Raw genomic sequence first — 13,623 nt, forward strand, 5'->3', positions numbered from 1 at the left:
AGTCACACATTCTATACTGATGGCATGTACGGAGAATAGATATACCTGGTGGTTTTTCTACCACTGGAGAAGCACCATTAGTATTAGGTGAAGTAGCAGCTCCTGTTACACCTTCTGTGGTACAACCAACCACTGTGATGCCTCCCAACAGGCTATCTGTTTCTGCTGAGCTATTGCTTGTCATGCTTCCACATAAAGATGCTTTGTCTACCTGACTGGATTCTGAAATTTCTTCTCCCACAGGATAATCTGTTTCTCGTGCTCCTGAAAAAACAACATAAGCTTCCTTTCAATCTGTAAGTAAACTCCCATAAATAGCATTTTCTCCATAAAAGTAATAATAGGTTTGAAACATGACTGTGCAGGTGAGGCAAATAGCCAGTGTATACACTGTCAAGGTAGTGGTGATCAGTTTTATTTAAGTTCGCTGTCACAGGATGGTAAAGTAGCCTTAAAAAATTAAGATACCACTACTATTAATCCAAGTACAAGTAAACAACATGAAATTTGTCAGAAATGAGGCTTCTGCTCTTAGCATGAGCTCCTCAGCAGCCATATGATGAAGTTAAAAACAAGGAAATATAATTTTATTTGAAAAGAAGCCCCCCTCAATTTTTTTTAAATTATCAGGTTACTATTTGAGTAGGTATATGGGAGGTGTATTTTCTGTGCAATTTTTCTGTAAACCTTAAATTGCTCCAAAAATAAAGTTGTTTTTTTTCATTAGTATTTGAAATCAGGGCTTCTACCCATCACTACTAAAATATAATCACCTTAAGTGTATACAATGCCTTAAGATATAAAGAAAACATTGAAAAACTAAACATTTACAATATGAAGATAAACCTTTTATTTGCATGGGCAGACACCGGGAATCAAACCCAGATCTCTGGGATAGCAGGCAAGAACTCTGACTGCTAAGCCATCGTGACCCGCTGTGCCGGTTTGAAAGGAAGTATGCCCCCTAAGAAAAGCCATGTTTTAATATAAATCCCATTTCTTAAAGGTAGAATAATCCTTATTCAATACTGTATATTTGAAACTGTAATGAGATCATCTCCCTGGTTGATGTGATTTAGTCAAGAATGATTGTTAAACTGGATTAGGGGGCAACATGTCTCCACTCATTTGGGTGGGTCTTGATTGGTTTACTGGAGTCCTATAAAAGAGGAAATATTTTGGAGAATGAGAGATTCAGAGAGGAGAACGACATAGCCACGAGAAGCAGAGTTCACCAGCCAGTGACCTCTGGAGATGATGAAGAAGGAAAACACCTCCCGGGGAGCTTCATGAAACCGGAAGCCAGGAGAGAAAGCTAGCGGATGACGCCGTGTTCACCATGTGCCCTTCCAGCTGAGAGAGAAGCCCTGACTGTGTTTGCCATGTGCCTTCTCACTTGAGAGAGAAACCCTGAACTTCATCGGCCTTCTTGAACCAAGGTATCTTTCCCTGTATGCCTTTGATTGGACATTTCTATAGACTTGTTTTAATTGGGACATTTTCTCGGCCTTAGAACTGTAAACCAGCAACTTATTAAATTCCCCTTGTTAAAAGCCATTCCATTTCTGGTATATTGCATTCTGGCAGCTAGCAAACTAGAACACCCACCCTAAACCTCTTTACTTTTTAAACTAATGTTTTTAACACCATATAATATTTAACCCAGAATTTTAAAAGCATAAGAGGTCTTCCCCTACTAATCAATCCTTGTCCTCTTGCCTCCCAATCATCTTCTCACATTACCACTGTTTCATTTTCTTCACAGTATTTTTCATTATCTGAAAATATTTTGTTTAGTTGTTTGTTTCCAGGTTTTGTTTGGTCTTCCCCAACTAGAACATAAACTCCAAGAGAGCAAAGTGAATAACTTATCTCTAGCAACCCCATTAGCTCCTGCCAAGAAGGACGGTAAAGGTGGTAAAAGAGGGAACAGGCACAGAGGCGCATGGCTCACTCTTACCTGGTACACTTGCAATACACAGTACATGAGAATTGCAAACAGTGAAACTATCCAGGATGTTGCCTGGTTGAATAGCATCAATAATGATAACTTTTGTAGCTGAATGAGTGCTGGTACAGATCCAGACTAGACTAGATAATTCTTCTTGATTTTTAAATTCCTTCTGTTGTTCCTGAGTAGCAAAGAAAATGAATATTTAAAAAGATATGTATTAGATGGATTGTATAGTATGTAAATTTATAAAAAGGACATGTATGTTCATAAGCTGCACTATTACCCTACAGGCCTCTATTATATCCAATAATTTCCAGGTTATTTATAAGGGTAAAAATATAACCACCTTTCAATATTAACTAGTAGACTAAAACCTAGCAGTAAAAGCAGTTCAGTGATAGAAACATTCTGATTCTTTATTGTGGTGGTAGTTACATGGATACATATACTTATCAAAATTCTTTGAACTGTACCCATCTTAAGTGTACACTTTATTGTACATAACTATAATTTCAGTAAAATTCATTAAAAAAACCCCAAAAAACCAAGGGCATAGAAATCTCAATTAGAAGACCCAGAAGTAAGTTTTAGACCAAAGATTGAAACCAATAGCCTCAGACAAGGAGGGAAAATGTTGGCGTACATGCTTACCTTCAGTTCCTGATCTAACTTATCTAAACTACTCTGAGATGCACTTCGCTGTTTACTGTCTTCTGTTTCCAAACCAGTGACATCCTTGTAAAATACACTCGCTCCAACAACAGAGCCGCCATCTCTGGTCTTCCCACCAGATAAATTAACTCCAACAGCACACCACAGCTTTGGGGGTAAAACAAAGTAGAAAGTTACTTTCTCTCTAGAGGCACTTGGAACTTTCCACATTTTCTTAATATAACCAATAGTTATAAATACAGGTCTTAAATATTTATAGTATCCTGGTGTAAAACTACAAAAGACAATGCTGGAGACTAGGTTCAATTCCCGGTGTCTGTTCATATTAAAAAACAAACAAACAAAAAAACTATAAAATAACAATAATCTCACCAACAGAAGTAGTATTTAAACTTTTTTCATTTTGAAAAATGAAATACGTTTAGAAAATATCTCCTTAATTTCAAAATTAATTTACCTTCATTGATGTATCTTTTTCATCTAGGGGTCTGAGATAGACAGGCACAGGTAAATTTTTCATCTTATTTTCCCCTTGACCATTGGTTACCTATTAAAGTGAGGAGATGGGAGAAAAAAAAACACATTAGCAATCTCATAAAAAAATCAAACTTCCTAAGAAGCATGAAAACATAGGCACGTACTACTCTTAGATTTTACTGCTTAAAGTCAAATTCCAGTTGATTTTTCTAAGCAGAATTTTCAAGTGGCAGTTAGAGAGGAATGAACAGGATGCTATGGAAGTGCCCAAGAGAGGCACGTGTGTGCATGGGTGTATGCATGGGCTGAATCTTATGGGGGAAGGGAATAAGGATTAGACAAGTTCCTGAAGACATGAACTGAGTTTTAAGTCAACAGTTTGGAATGTGCCATACCAAAGGTTTTTAAATACTTTAAAATAATAGATGTTGCTTTTAAAAAACGGAAATCTTCAAGTACTAAATTAACAGAGTTGCTGAGTTAAAGCAAAGGAAGGTACCTCCTCTTTCATGTACTCAGCTATCTCCTGTGGAAGGAAGAATTGGAGGCATTTATTTGAGCTCTAGTGCTCTAGAAAGCAGACTGAAAATTACTATTATCAACCATACTCTAAATCTCTGCTGAGCCAAGCAGCTTAATACAAACAGATTTGGGGTTTATATTTAGATTTCCAAACACCTAAGCATACTCCTCTCTACCTCATTTCCTACCAGATGCTCTTATCATGTTCACATATTACCTGTTTGTACTTCTGAGGCAGACTCCAGCCAAAAGCCTGTACTCTACCATCTTCCTTCTGAACATGTGCCTTCACCTGACGATACTGTTCTCTCTTTTGTTCTCTGCGTGAGGCCAAATTAGCTTCAATTCTAAAAGGAAAAGGGATTTTAAAAAATTTAGTGAATAACTGTTTTATCTCCCCTCTCCCTCTAAAATCGTTAAAATAACAATTACATGATTTCAAATTAGTTTATTCCAGATAACTACTCTTTAAAAAGTGACAGACTAAAGCTTTTTTTTGTGCAGTGAACATTGTGCCCAAGCTTTAACAGATTAGCAAGCAGCCTATTACATTAAGTTGAATTATCAGCCATGAAATTTCTATCAGGTTTCATATTTGACTATATGAAAGAGAATAATTTGGGGCTCCATTTTTTTTTTTGCCCCTTCAACAACTATTATTTCCTAATCCAGGGAATGTACTACAGTGACTAAAAGATCAATAAAAATAGACTGTTCTTGGAAAAATATTATAGGTTAAATTTTAGATACCATTAACTTCTTGTTTCAGAAGGCACAGATACAAATTTGACTTGGCCAGCTTTAGAACCATAGAGCAAAACAGGAAAATGATTCTGAAAATAATTTCTATTAGTCTTTTAAATTTTTGTGAGATAAGTTGCCATTTATAACATCGTTAAAAAATCTATTTATGTGTCAGAGACTTTACAAGTATTCTATACTTTAATCCTTACATCTTTGAGATAGGTTATTATACCTATTTTAAGAAAGGCAGAGAAACTGAGGCTCTGAGAGGTTAATTTGCCCAAATTCACGCACCTAATAAGTAGGAGAGTTTTGGAATGGAAAACCAAGTCTGACACCAAAGGAAATGTTCAAACACTTAAGGTAAATGTTTATATAGGCCTTTTTCATCTATATTAATATTTATAAATGCTGTCACACTAGCAGAAATTAGGCATACAAAAAGTTTCTTTCCCCTTATGAAATTGTGAATCCAATTTTCATAAAAAAGTATTGAGTATAAGTCATTTACTTAAACAGAGTTAAGCTACAGAAATAGTTTCTTTTTAGATTCACATGCATCCTTAGAGAGCTAATCTGTTAAGGGAACAAGTACACTCTGAACTGCTATCTTATTTAGGGCTACTTATTTCCACTACTCTGGAAAATACTTACTCTTCACTAAGGAAATCAAAGGCTTTGGACTTATCCCCAGGAAGCTGAGATAAGGTGCTGCTTCTTTTCTTGACGGAAGGAGTAACGTGAGAGGTTGGTGCGTTATATTTCAGATTAACAGGTGGTTCAGGTTTTTTAGTAGTATTGCTTGAGGAACTGAAGAGTCGGCTGAAACTAAAAAAATGATGTGTGTGTGTGTGTGTGTGTACACCACATGCACTATGAAGAACAACCCTTGATTTTCCCCAAACTTCTTTATGCTCGAGAAAAATTCAGAGTGCTTTTACAAGGCAATGAGTTAGAAGCTGGCAAAAACATTTTTTGCAATCAACACACTGGCAGCCTTAGCAATAACATACAGTCAAACTCAAGACATTCAGGGAGGAGAAACTATTGTTTAGAATTAAACGATTCTTAAATTAGCAATTTGTATAATGAAAGGCAGACACTGCTGAGTATAGGGAACTTCACCCACCCAGGAAATAAGATGGTTCCTTTACTAAGCACCTACTTGGTGCAATGTCAGAGTAGTTGTTAATCAGCAAGGTTATGGCTAAGTAATTTAAACCAAAGCTCAGTACACTAATTCTAACAATAGTCTTATGATAAAATATTAGAACACATATTATTACCATTTTAACATACATGCTAAACTTCTCATCTTCATTTTGTGAATTTCCTTACAATTATAAAACCAGTGAATCAGTAACCAATTAAATGGGGATTCAGGTAATTATCAATTTTATAAATATTACTTTATCTAATTTAGCAGAGAATACACCCAAATGCACAACCAACATGATGCACCTTACGATAACATATTTTTTAGTCCTCGAGAACAGCCTTACCGAGTTGGCACACTACACATTAAGAAGAAAAAGTTCAGTTTAGCTATTTATTCCAAATTTTTAAAAATGAAAAAAAATGGACACATCATTCTTAGAAATAAATTTTGACTGTTATCTTTTTGTCTCATAATGTTGTCTAATGTCCTTAATTGTTTTTAGATACTTACAACTGCCAGATACTTGACCTCTTTTTTTCCTGCATGGCTGGATTTTCTCTTGATGCCCTACATTTAAAAAAGAAAAGAAGGAAAACCAAAACAAAAAAATGCAATATAAATGAGAACAAGGGAACCAAGAAGTTCATGGGAAAAAATAACCTTAAATAAGTTATCAATTACAGCCCTTCCTAAATTAAAGTAAGGAATAACATTATTGAGAATACTGACCATTAGATGGCAGTATAAGAGGAGATATAAGATCCAATTGGCTGAAAAATATCAGTGAAGGTGTTTTGCATGGGTAGTACATGACTCTAAATAAGAGTCATGTATTTCACAGGAAGACACTGAGTAAAAATTATTTATTTCCCTATATGGTATCTGACATATTTTTTTATCTTTTCCTGGCATTATTCAGGAGTGTCTATCTCTTTATTCTCTTGAAAATTGACCATTGTTCCTAAGTAATAATAAAAAAACCTTTTAGAAGTCACAGGAACACTCTTTCCCAAGAGCCCTTATGGCTCAAAGGCGCCTACTTTGATACCATTCTGTTACTAATTCTGAGCGTTATTTTAGAAAGTCTGTCTTAGTAAATGGCACAAAGGGCTCAGAGGTAGGACCCTCATTCTCAATGAAGGACTACCCAAACACAGGAAATAACAGAAAAACACCAAAACATTGCTCATACAAACCGTATCATCTCAGTCCATCGAACAGCTTCCTGAAGTTCCATCAATCTCTCTTTGTACTGGTTTCTCTCCATTAGAACGCGGGCCATTTCTACTCTAGTAAACCGCTTCCTTTGGGCTGTGGGAATATCACTCTGTAATAAAAAAGGACTACAGATCACTCTGGGAGCCTTTATCTGTTTTGGTATTAATTTCAGACTTAAGTAAAATCTTTTTAAGCATTTAAACATTACTTAATTTCTAATTTAATTGATCACTTAAAGAAAAATGGTCTTCAAGAAAATAAAATCAACAAAGACAAATAACTGCTTATGAATAAAAACAATTTCTGAATAGAAATTCAGAATATAACAGAACAGATTTTAAAGAAGTTACAAAGATTCTGAATGAAAGAAAAAGCTAACTGTTCTATACAAAGTTAATTTGCTCTTCTGAGTTGTACCTAGAAATGTTGCCCTACCAACATGATTTTAAATTTATGTTCTTAAAAAATTTCAAGTCATTTAGCTACATTCCAAATGAGGTTTGCTTACAAACTACCCATCCTTATACCCAGATCACCATAAAGGGTAATAAACTCATTGGCTAGCTATCAAGATAACCAACTATAAGAGTTAATAAAATATCAACAGAAACAGAACAAGATGGAGACAACTCTCTTAATTAGAACTCTGCTTAGGGAGAATATGGAGTGTTGACTATGGAGTAAAACCTGCATGTGTCTAGAAAGCTTTTAGCATTTGGGCACCAGGTGGAAGCAGGAGTTATTCATAACATGCCTTCTGACTTTCCTTTTTAAATACTTATAGTAACTGTTTCTGAAGCTTAATTAGAAAATTTTTCCCAAAATACCAAACTGGTAAGAAAAAAGTAGAAGATTGTAAACCTACATCGTCATCATCTTTTGCTTTTTGCCTTGCATCTTCAGCTTCTGCACGAGCTCTAGTGGAGGAAAAAAAGTTGTATGAATTGGGTTTTAAAGGACGAAAGAGTAGATCAACAATTTTAACCACCATCAAAGGGTTATTTCTTTTCTTTTCTAAACAGCGTATTTAGCCACCTTCATATAGGGGAATGTTACTGTAATACTGTTCCCAAAAAAAGTCAGGTACTAAAGGAAGCTAGATGATCGAAAATACTGAATGTTCCTTATTTTATTATTATCAAAATGAAGCTATTTGAACAGTTCTAACTTTTTTAACATCCCAGCAGACATATAAATGATACCATTTGGACAGCACACTGGTAGACGGAGGGATCTGCTCACAGCAGAGGCGATGGGCCATGATGCTTCACCCCATCCAGGCAGTTCCTGGCTTGTCCTGCCTTCAGTGGGGGAAAGCCTTCATCTCAGGGTTATACCTGTAACTTCCGGTAGCACTCCAACAAAAAGAGTTTGGATTAGAACAATACGATCAAATCTTACTTTCTAAGCTCTTCCTCCAATTCTTTGTTCTTTTCTTCTAGCTTCAGTTTGGCTTGTTTCACAGCCTCCAGCTCCCCTTGCAGCACATCTTTCTCACAGGTCAGTTCATCCACTTTTGCTATTAAATCATTCTTCACTACATTCAAAGCATTTCTAAGAAACATATTTCAAGTGCATCATTACAAAAAAAAATTCTTCCCTTCTCTCAGCTTATTCTTTTGTAAACCAAAGTAATTATACAATCATAACTGAATACTTTTAGTCATTTTACCTCACGTTGCTTACTAGATAAAGGTAAAAATAACACTCAATGGTCTAATTTTACTTTTCCCACTTACCAAAAATGAAGAATAAACAAATAAAGAAAGGGAGGCCTCCAACTAATAAAAAAGCCAGAAGACTAAACATTTTTAAAAATAGCATTTGTAAGGGTACTGTTATTAATAAATTCTGAAAGGATATTGTTAAAGAAATAAAGTAAAATTATTCTTTGAAATTACCTATAATAATTACTGAGAAAAAAGTCCACACTGGAAAAAAAATCTAAGTTTCTTTTGGATACAGTCTGCCTCGGATCTCATTATAGCTTCATTCTGTCCTGAATATCCACAGATATTCTATAGTTTCTCTAACACAGCAAATTGACAAAGGGTCCTAACCTGCTTTTCCACATGACAGATCTATTCCACTAAACTATATACAATAGATGTTTGGTATACTTGAGCGTCTAAGACCCCACAAATTACACTAGAGAACCTGAAAGTATGAAGGAGCGCTTTGAAGAGGGTGGACTGATTACAGATCAGAACATTTGTGCTAAAACAAAAGGAATCCCAGGAAAAGAGGTAAGAAAATTGACAAATCCCAGGGTAGTGTATAACACATTTAGAAGATTAACAGAAAGGCATGGGTATTTGTAGAGTGGAACAGAGATGCAAATCTATGTTTTTGTAATAAAGCACTGAAACATCCACTTGCAAAATATAGGTCCCATTACCTATTTTTGTGTGTGCACACATGCGTGCATGCACATGCATACATCCAAAGAAGAGGAATGACACAGGGGTAGAGAGACTGTATAAATACTGTGTTAAATGAATAATCACTGACTTATAAGGAAATTTGGTATTATTTGTTCCCTGTTAAAATTCTGTATATACTTACTTGGTTTCCAACAGTTGTGTATTTTCTAATATAAGATTTTCAACTTCACGACCCATTCCTATTAAAAGGAAAAGGACTTTAAAAATAAGCTTACAAAAAAGTATGTTTACAATATAATAAGCTATACTCAAAACTTTATTCTACAAATTTTATCTGTCCTTTAATAATCTTATATTGTTATATTTTTATTTGAAGTATTTACTTGTGTGGATTATAAAATTATAAATAATTGTCTATCACAAAACAAAGTTAAAGATTTTCTTGGCCAATGCTTTATAACTGTTAGTCTATATTTTATTCTCATAGAGAATATTTGAAAAGGAACAAGACTTTTCTGCCAAATATTCTAACAAACAGCATTATTTTTTTTGGAGGGGGGGAGATGATATTAACTTGGTTCAGAAGTGTTTTCAAATCATAGCTGATATTGTAGGCTGCTGCCTTAAAATTAGGTCTCACTGATAGAGAATAGGCAGAGACAAGGACAAAGAGAGACAGAACCCCAAAGCAGATGAAACCTTACCAAAGAAATTATGGTCTTAAAGCCCATGCATTCCATGTAAAGCAAAAACAAAGAACAAGAAATGTTTTATGTAAGAACAACATGGAAATAGATTATTAGGTCTATAAAGTTTTATGCATGATAGGAAAAACACCTGGAACAACGCTATGATTTAATGCATAATGATGTGCAAAAGATGAAAATAAAGGTAAGATGATTTCCTTCATCTATACGATACTTTATGATATACCTAAAGAAATACATATTTCAGCAATTCTTTCTCACTATTTATTATAAAATTAAATATTAGCCTGAAAACCCGAAATCAACATAAAGTTCCCTTCAAAGTGACATCTATGAAATTATAGTATTCATTATCATTTTATACAATCATGCTTACTATTTTAATGAGCACTATAACATACATATGTAGAATATTCAATGCAAGATCCAATGTAGTGATCTTTAGGGAGAAGGAAGCAATTTGATTTCCTGCTCATAAAATAACTGAGGAAATGAGATAATACACTAAGGATGTATATCTCAGAAAGTTATAAAAACAAACAAAGCAAAAAAAAACCAAACCAAAAAAACCACCACCTACTTATCCTAAGAAATTGTGAGCTAATGCTGGAAAATTATAGTGTAATTAAAGTAGTGAAATTAACCCAACTAAAGAAAGAAGAAATATTTTTAAAGAAAACTATGTAAGGCAAAGGGATTAACTGGTTCCTTTATTCAAAAAAAAAGTAATACTCTAGGTGACTTAAGGTTGACTTTTAAAAACCTAAGAATGAACAGAGAGACTTTGGTTAGTATGAGATATTTATCCATTTCTGATAGGCTGTCTCTACTGGACATTACTAAATGACTATCTATTACTAAATGTTGCTCAAACTGCAATGGTCAGAAGGTCCTATCCTTGCAATCAATTGTTTTGTCTTCCTTAAGTGCCCTATAATTTTTCAGAAAGGGGTTGCTCCCGGTACCACCCAATAGAGGCAGCCATTTTATTTTATTTAATACTATAAACAGATCAAAATGTCGTTAAAAAAAAAAAAACAAAGAATGCTAAAAATTCCCATACATAAGGATACTTATTTTGTTGGCGTAATATTCTCAAAGATCAGGGTATTTCTACCATGAAGATTTTAGTATCAGAAATAGTAGTTTATTTAATCCATCTATCTATATATTCTCTGAAAACTGAAAATAAAGACAAACTAATAAAATTTCCAAGTTTCAACTTCAAAATGAATTCTGGTAAGATACATACAAATCTACAAATATAACACTAATGTTAGCTTTTCAATAAAGTTATAGAGACAGAAGAAATAGGGCTTAGACTGGTTGAAAAAAGTTTATTTAATATATATTTGCTAAAAACTCCCAAGCATAGAAAGATAAGAGCAAAAGCTGAAACATATGCAAGGCCAAAAAAAAGAAAAAGCTAAGCAGAAAAACTGATGAGAAAGCAAATGAGAACAGCAGCCAAGAACATCTAAGCTTAAAATGCAGTAATATTTAAGTATTTAAAAGCATACACACCAGAATATTCCCCTGGGTAAGCAGCCCAAGAGAAAAATGAATAAGAATTTCAATTAGATAGTTTTCAGAAAGTAAGAACTAAACTTATTTATCTTAAAATGAAAAGAGACAGAGAAACTGAAAAGATGTAGAGAACTATTAACTAAATGCAATAATGTGTACATATTACAAATAGGAAAAAATTGAAATATGCACTATATGGGATGCGTTATCCTTAGAGAACAGTTTCTAAAGCTTACATTAAATTTACAAATTCCCAATGAAGAGGCCTCTTAAATCTGGTGTACAGATTTAATATGTGGTCAATAGGATTATCAAACTATTTTCATTTTGAAATATATAAACAAAAACTAACTAAATATAAGAAAAACAAAACTTGAAGTGGGCCCGTTTCTATTCAAGACTTAGAGCATAGCATAGAGCTAATATATATTTGAAACCTTATCTATTAAAAATAAAAGGCTGCCTGACAGTTTTAAAAATCATAGAAATCTCACTTGGAATTTTAGCACTGCTTTTCAACCTAGGTCCATAGATGGGATTCAGAGTTATTTAGTAACCTTTGAGATTGAATGCACAGTTTAACCTATTTCTATATGTGCATTTTGCCAAAACTATACTGCTCTCTTATAAAACCTCCTGTAAAGGATTTTTAACCCACCAAAGGTGAAGAACAACAAATTAGAAGTGAAACCAAACTGTTTGAATATAGCAGTCCTTTTGCTTAGCTGCTGTGCCATGTGCTAAAGCCTCAACGGTGATCAAGAGAGACACTGATGTCTTGGCCCAATTGAGCTTATGGTTTATCCAGGGAGACAGACATATAAACAATTATAGTAAAGTGTAAAAAGTGGCATAAGAGGTAAAAAGCAGTGCCACAGGAATACATTTCAGGGGCAATAAAACTAATTATGGGAGCAAGGCAGAATTCCTAGAAGATCCATCATTTAAGTGAAGGCAAGAGGGATAAATGCATATTTAGGAAAGGGGGAAAAAAAACAAGCTTCAGTAATTGCTTGTGAGCAAAACAAAAAATATCTAGGATGGAGAACTGAGATAGCAAATGTTGGCACAAAAGCAGTCTTGGGGGACAGGACAACAACGATGATGAACTGAGCTTTAGGCTCAAGTGCAAATCTCTATAAATCATCTAAGAGGTGTATACTTAGGCAGTTTGGATATAGTAGTCTCGGGCACTAGAAAAAGATCTGGGATGAAGATTAAAAATTTGGGAGTAAGATGGGACCCTGGACCAGTTAAGGCCTGACATGCAGAAGGGCCAGACTTTCCAGAACATCAACTAGTTCCATCCCCCCATCCCATATTATTGACAGCCCCTTCCAACATGAAAAAGTTAGACTGGGCATAGCCCAAATACCCCTAAAGAGTGGGAGAAAGATCACAGGTGATGGTGGAGTTATATACAGAAGGTAGGCTTTAAAAAATGAGTATGAGTGCTAAATCATTATATTGATATTTCTTTTAGTCTCCAGTATCTTAGAGCAGCTAGAAGTAAAAACCTAAAATTGTGGCACTGTAACCCATACCAAACTTTAAAATCTGTTCTGTAACTACTTGTTAAAATGTACTTGGAAATTTATTGCTTTTTTGCATATATGTTATATTTTTAAATTAAAAAAAGTTAGAAAACAAAATAAAACAAGACTTAGGAGTAATGAGTCATGTAAGCCAAGAAACAATGAGTGAATAAGATTTCCCAAACAAAGATGCAGGCCTAGGATAGGAGACATGGAACATAGATATCTCAAGGATGGGCAGAAGAGTAGCTGAACTGAACTGAAAAGGAACAGCCAAAGTGGAAGAAAAGGATACAGGTAAATCTGATATCACAGAAACCCAGCAAAGATAGCTTTAAAGACAAATACTACTGGGAGGACAAGTGAAGTAAGAAGTGAGAAGGAACCACTGGATAGAGCAAACAAGAAGGTTATGGAAGACCAGAGCAAGAGTAGTTTTAGACAATGATGAATGTATGGGGAGAATGCTAGATAGCAGTGGGATGAGAAGTAAGAGGGACAGTGGAAATTCTGACAATTGAAGCAGGAGCACTTTCAAGAAGTTTGTTTTGTTCAATGATATATCACAAAAGCATCTAGAACAGTGCCTGTAACAGAACAGACACTTAATGTTATTATATAAAAATCTGACTAGAAATGGGAAGTGAGTGGCAGGGTGGTAGGTAGTGGAAAATGTAAGGTCAGAGGAGGGCAATATTTTTATTTTTAAGTGGAAAAGACCTGA

At 34.5% G+C, this 13,623-nt stretch overlaps 1 protein-coding gene across 6 annotated transcripts in view; it reads right to left on the minus strand.

Annotated features, from left to right (window-relative positions):
* SPAG9 (sperm associated antigen 9) overlaps positions 1-13,623 on the minus strand; it is a 138,073-nt gene that overhangs the window by 19,704 nt on the left and 104,746 nt on the right. For all 6 annotated transcript variants that reach the window (XM_077164789.1, XM_077164788.1, XM_077164790.1 and 3 more), the window contains 11 exons: positions 9,312-9,369; positions 8,148-8,300; positions 7,612-7,663; positions 6,725-6,855; positions 6,039-6,095; positions 5,024-5,197; positions 3,843-3,972; positions 3,084-3,173; positions 2,606-2,773; positions 1,961-2,132; positions 46-264 (listed from right to left, as the gene is read on the minus strand). In XM_077164789.1, coding sequence (XP_077020904.1) covers positions 46-264; positions 1,961-2,132; positions 2,606-2,773; positions 3,084-3,173; positions 3,843-3,972; positions 5,024-5,197; positions 6,039-6,095; positions 6,725-6,855; positions 7,612-7,663; positions 8,148-8,300; positions 9,312-9,369 — 1,404 coding nt within the window. The remainder of the gene's footprint in view (positions 1-45; positions 265-1,960; positions 2,133-2,605; positions 2,774-3,083; positions 3,174-3,842; positions 3,973-5,023; positions 5,198-6,038; positions 6,096-6,724; positions 6,856-7,611; positions 7,664-8,147; positions 8,301-9,311; positions 9,370-13,623) is intronic.

This window comes from Tamandua tetradactyla, chromosome 6 (genome assembly GCF_023851605.1).
Source record: "Tamandua tetradactyla isolate mTamTet1 chromosome 6, mTamTet1.pri, whole genome shotgun sequence".
Taxonomy (NCBI): domain Eukaryota; kingdom Metazoa; phylum Chordata; class Mammalia; order Pilosa; family Myrmecophagidae; genus Tamandua; species Tamandua tetradactyla.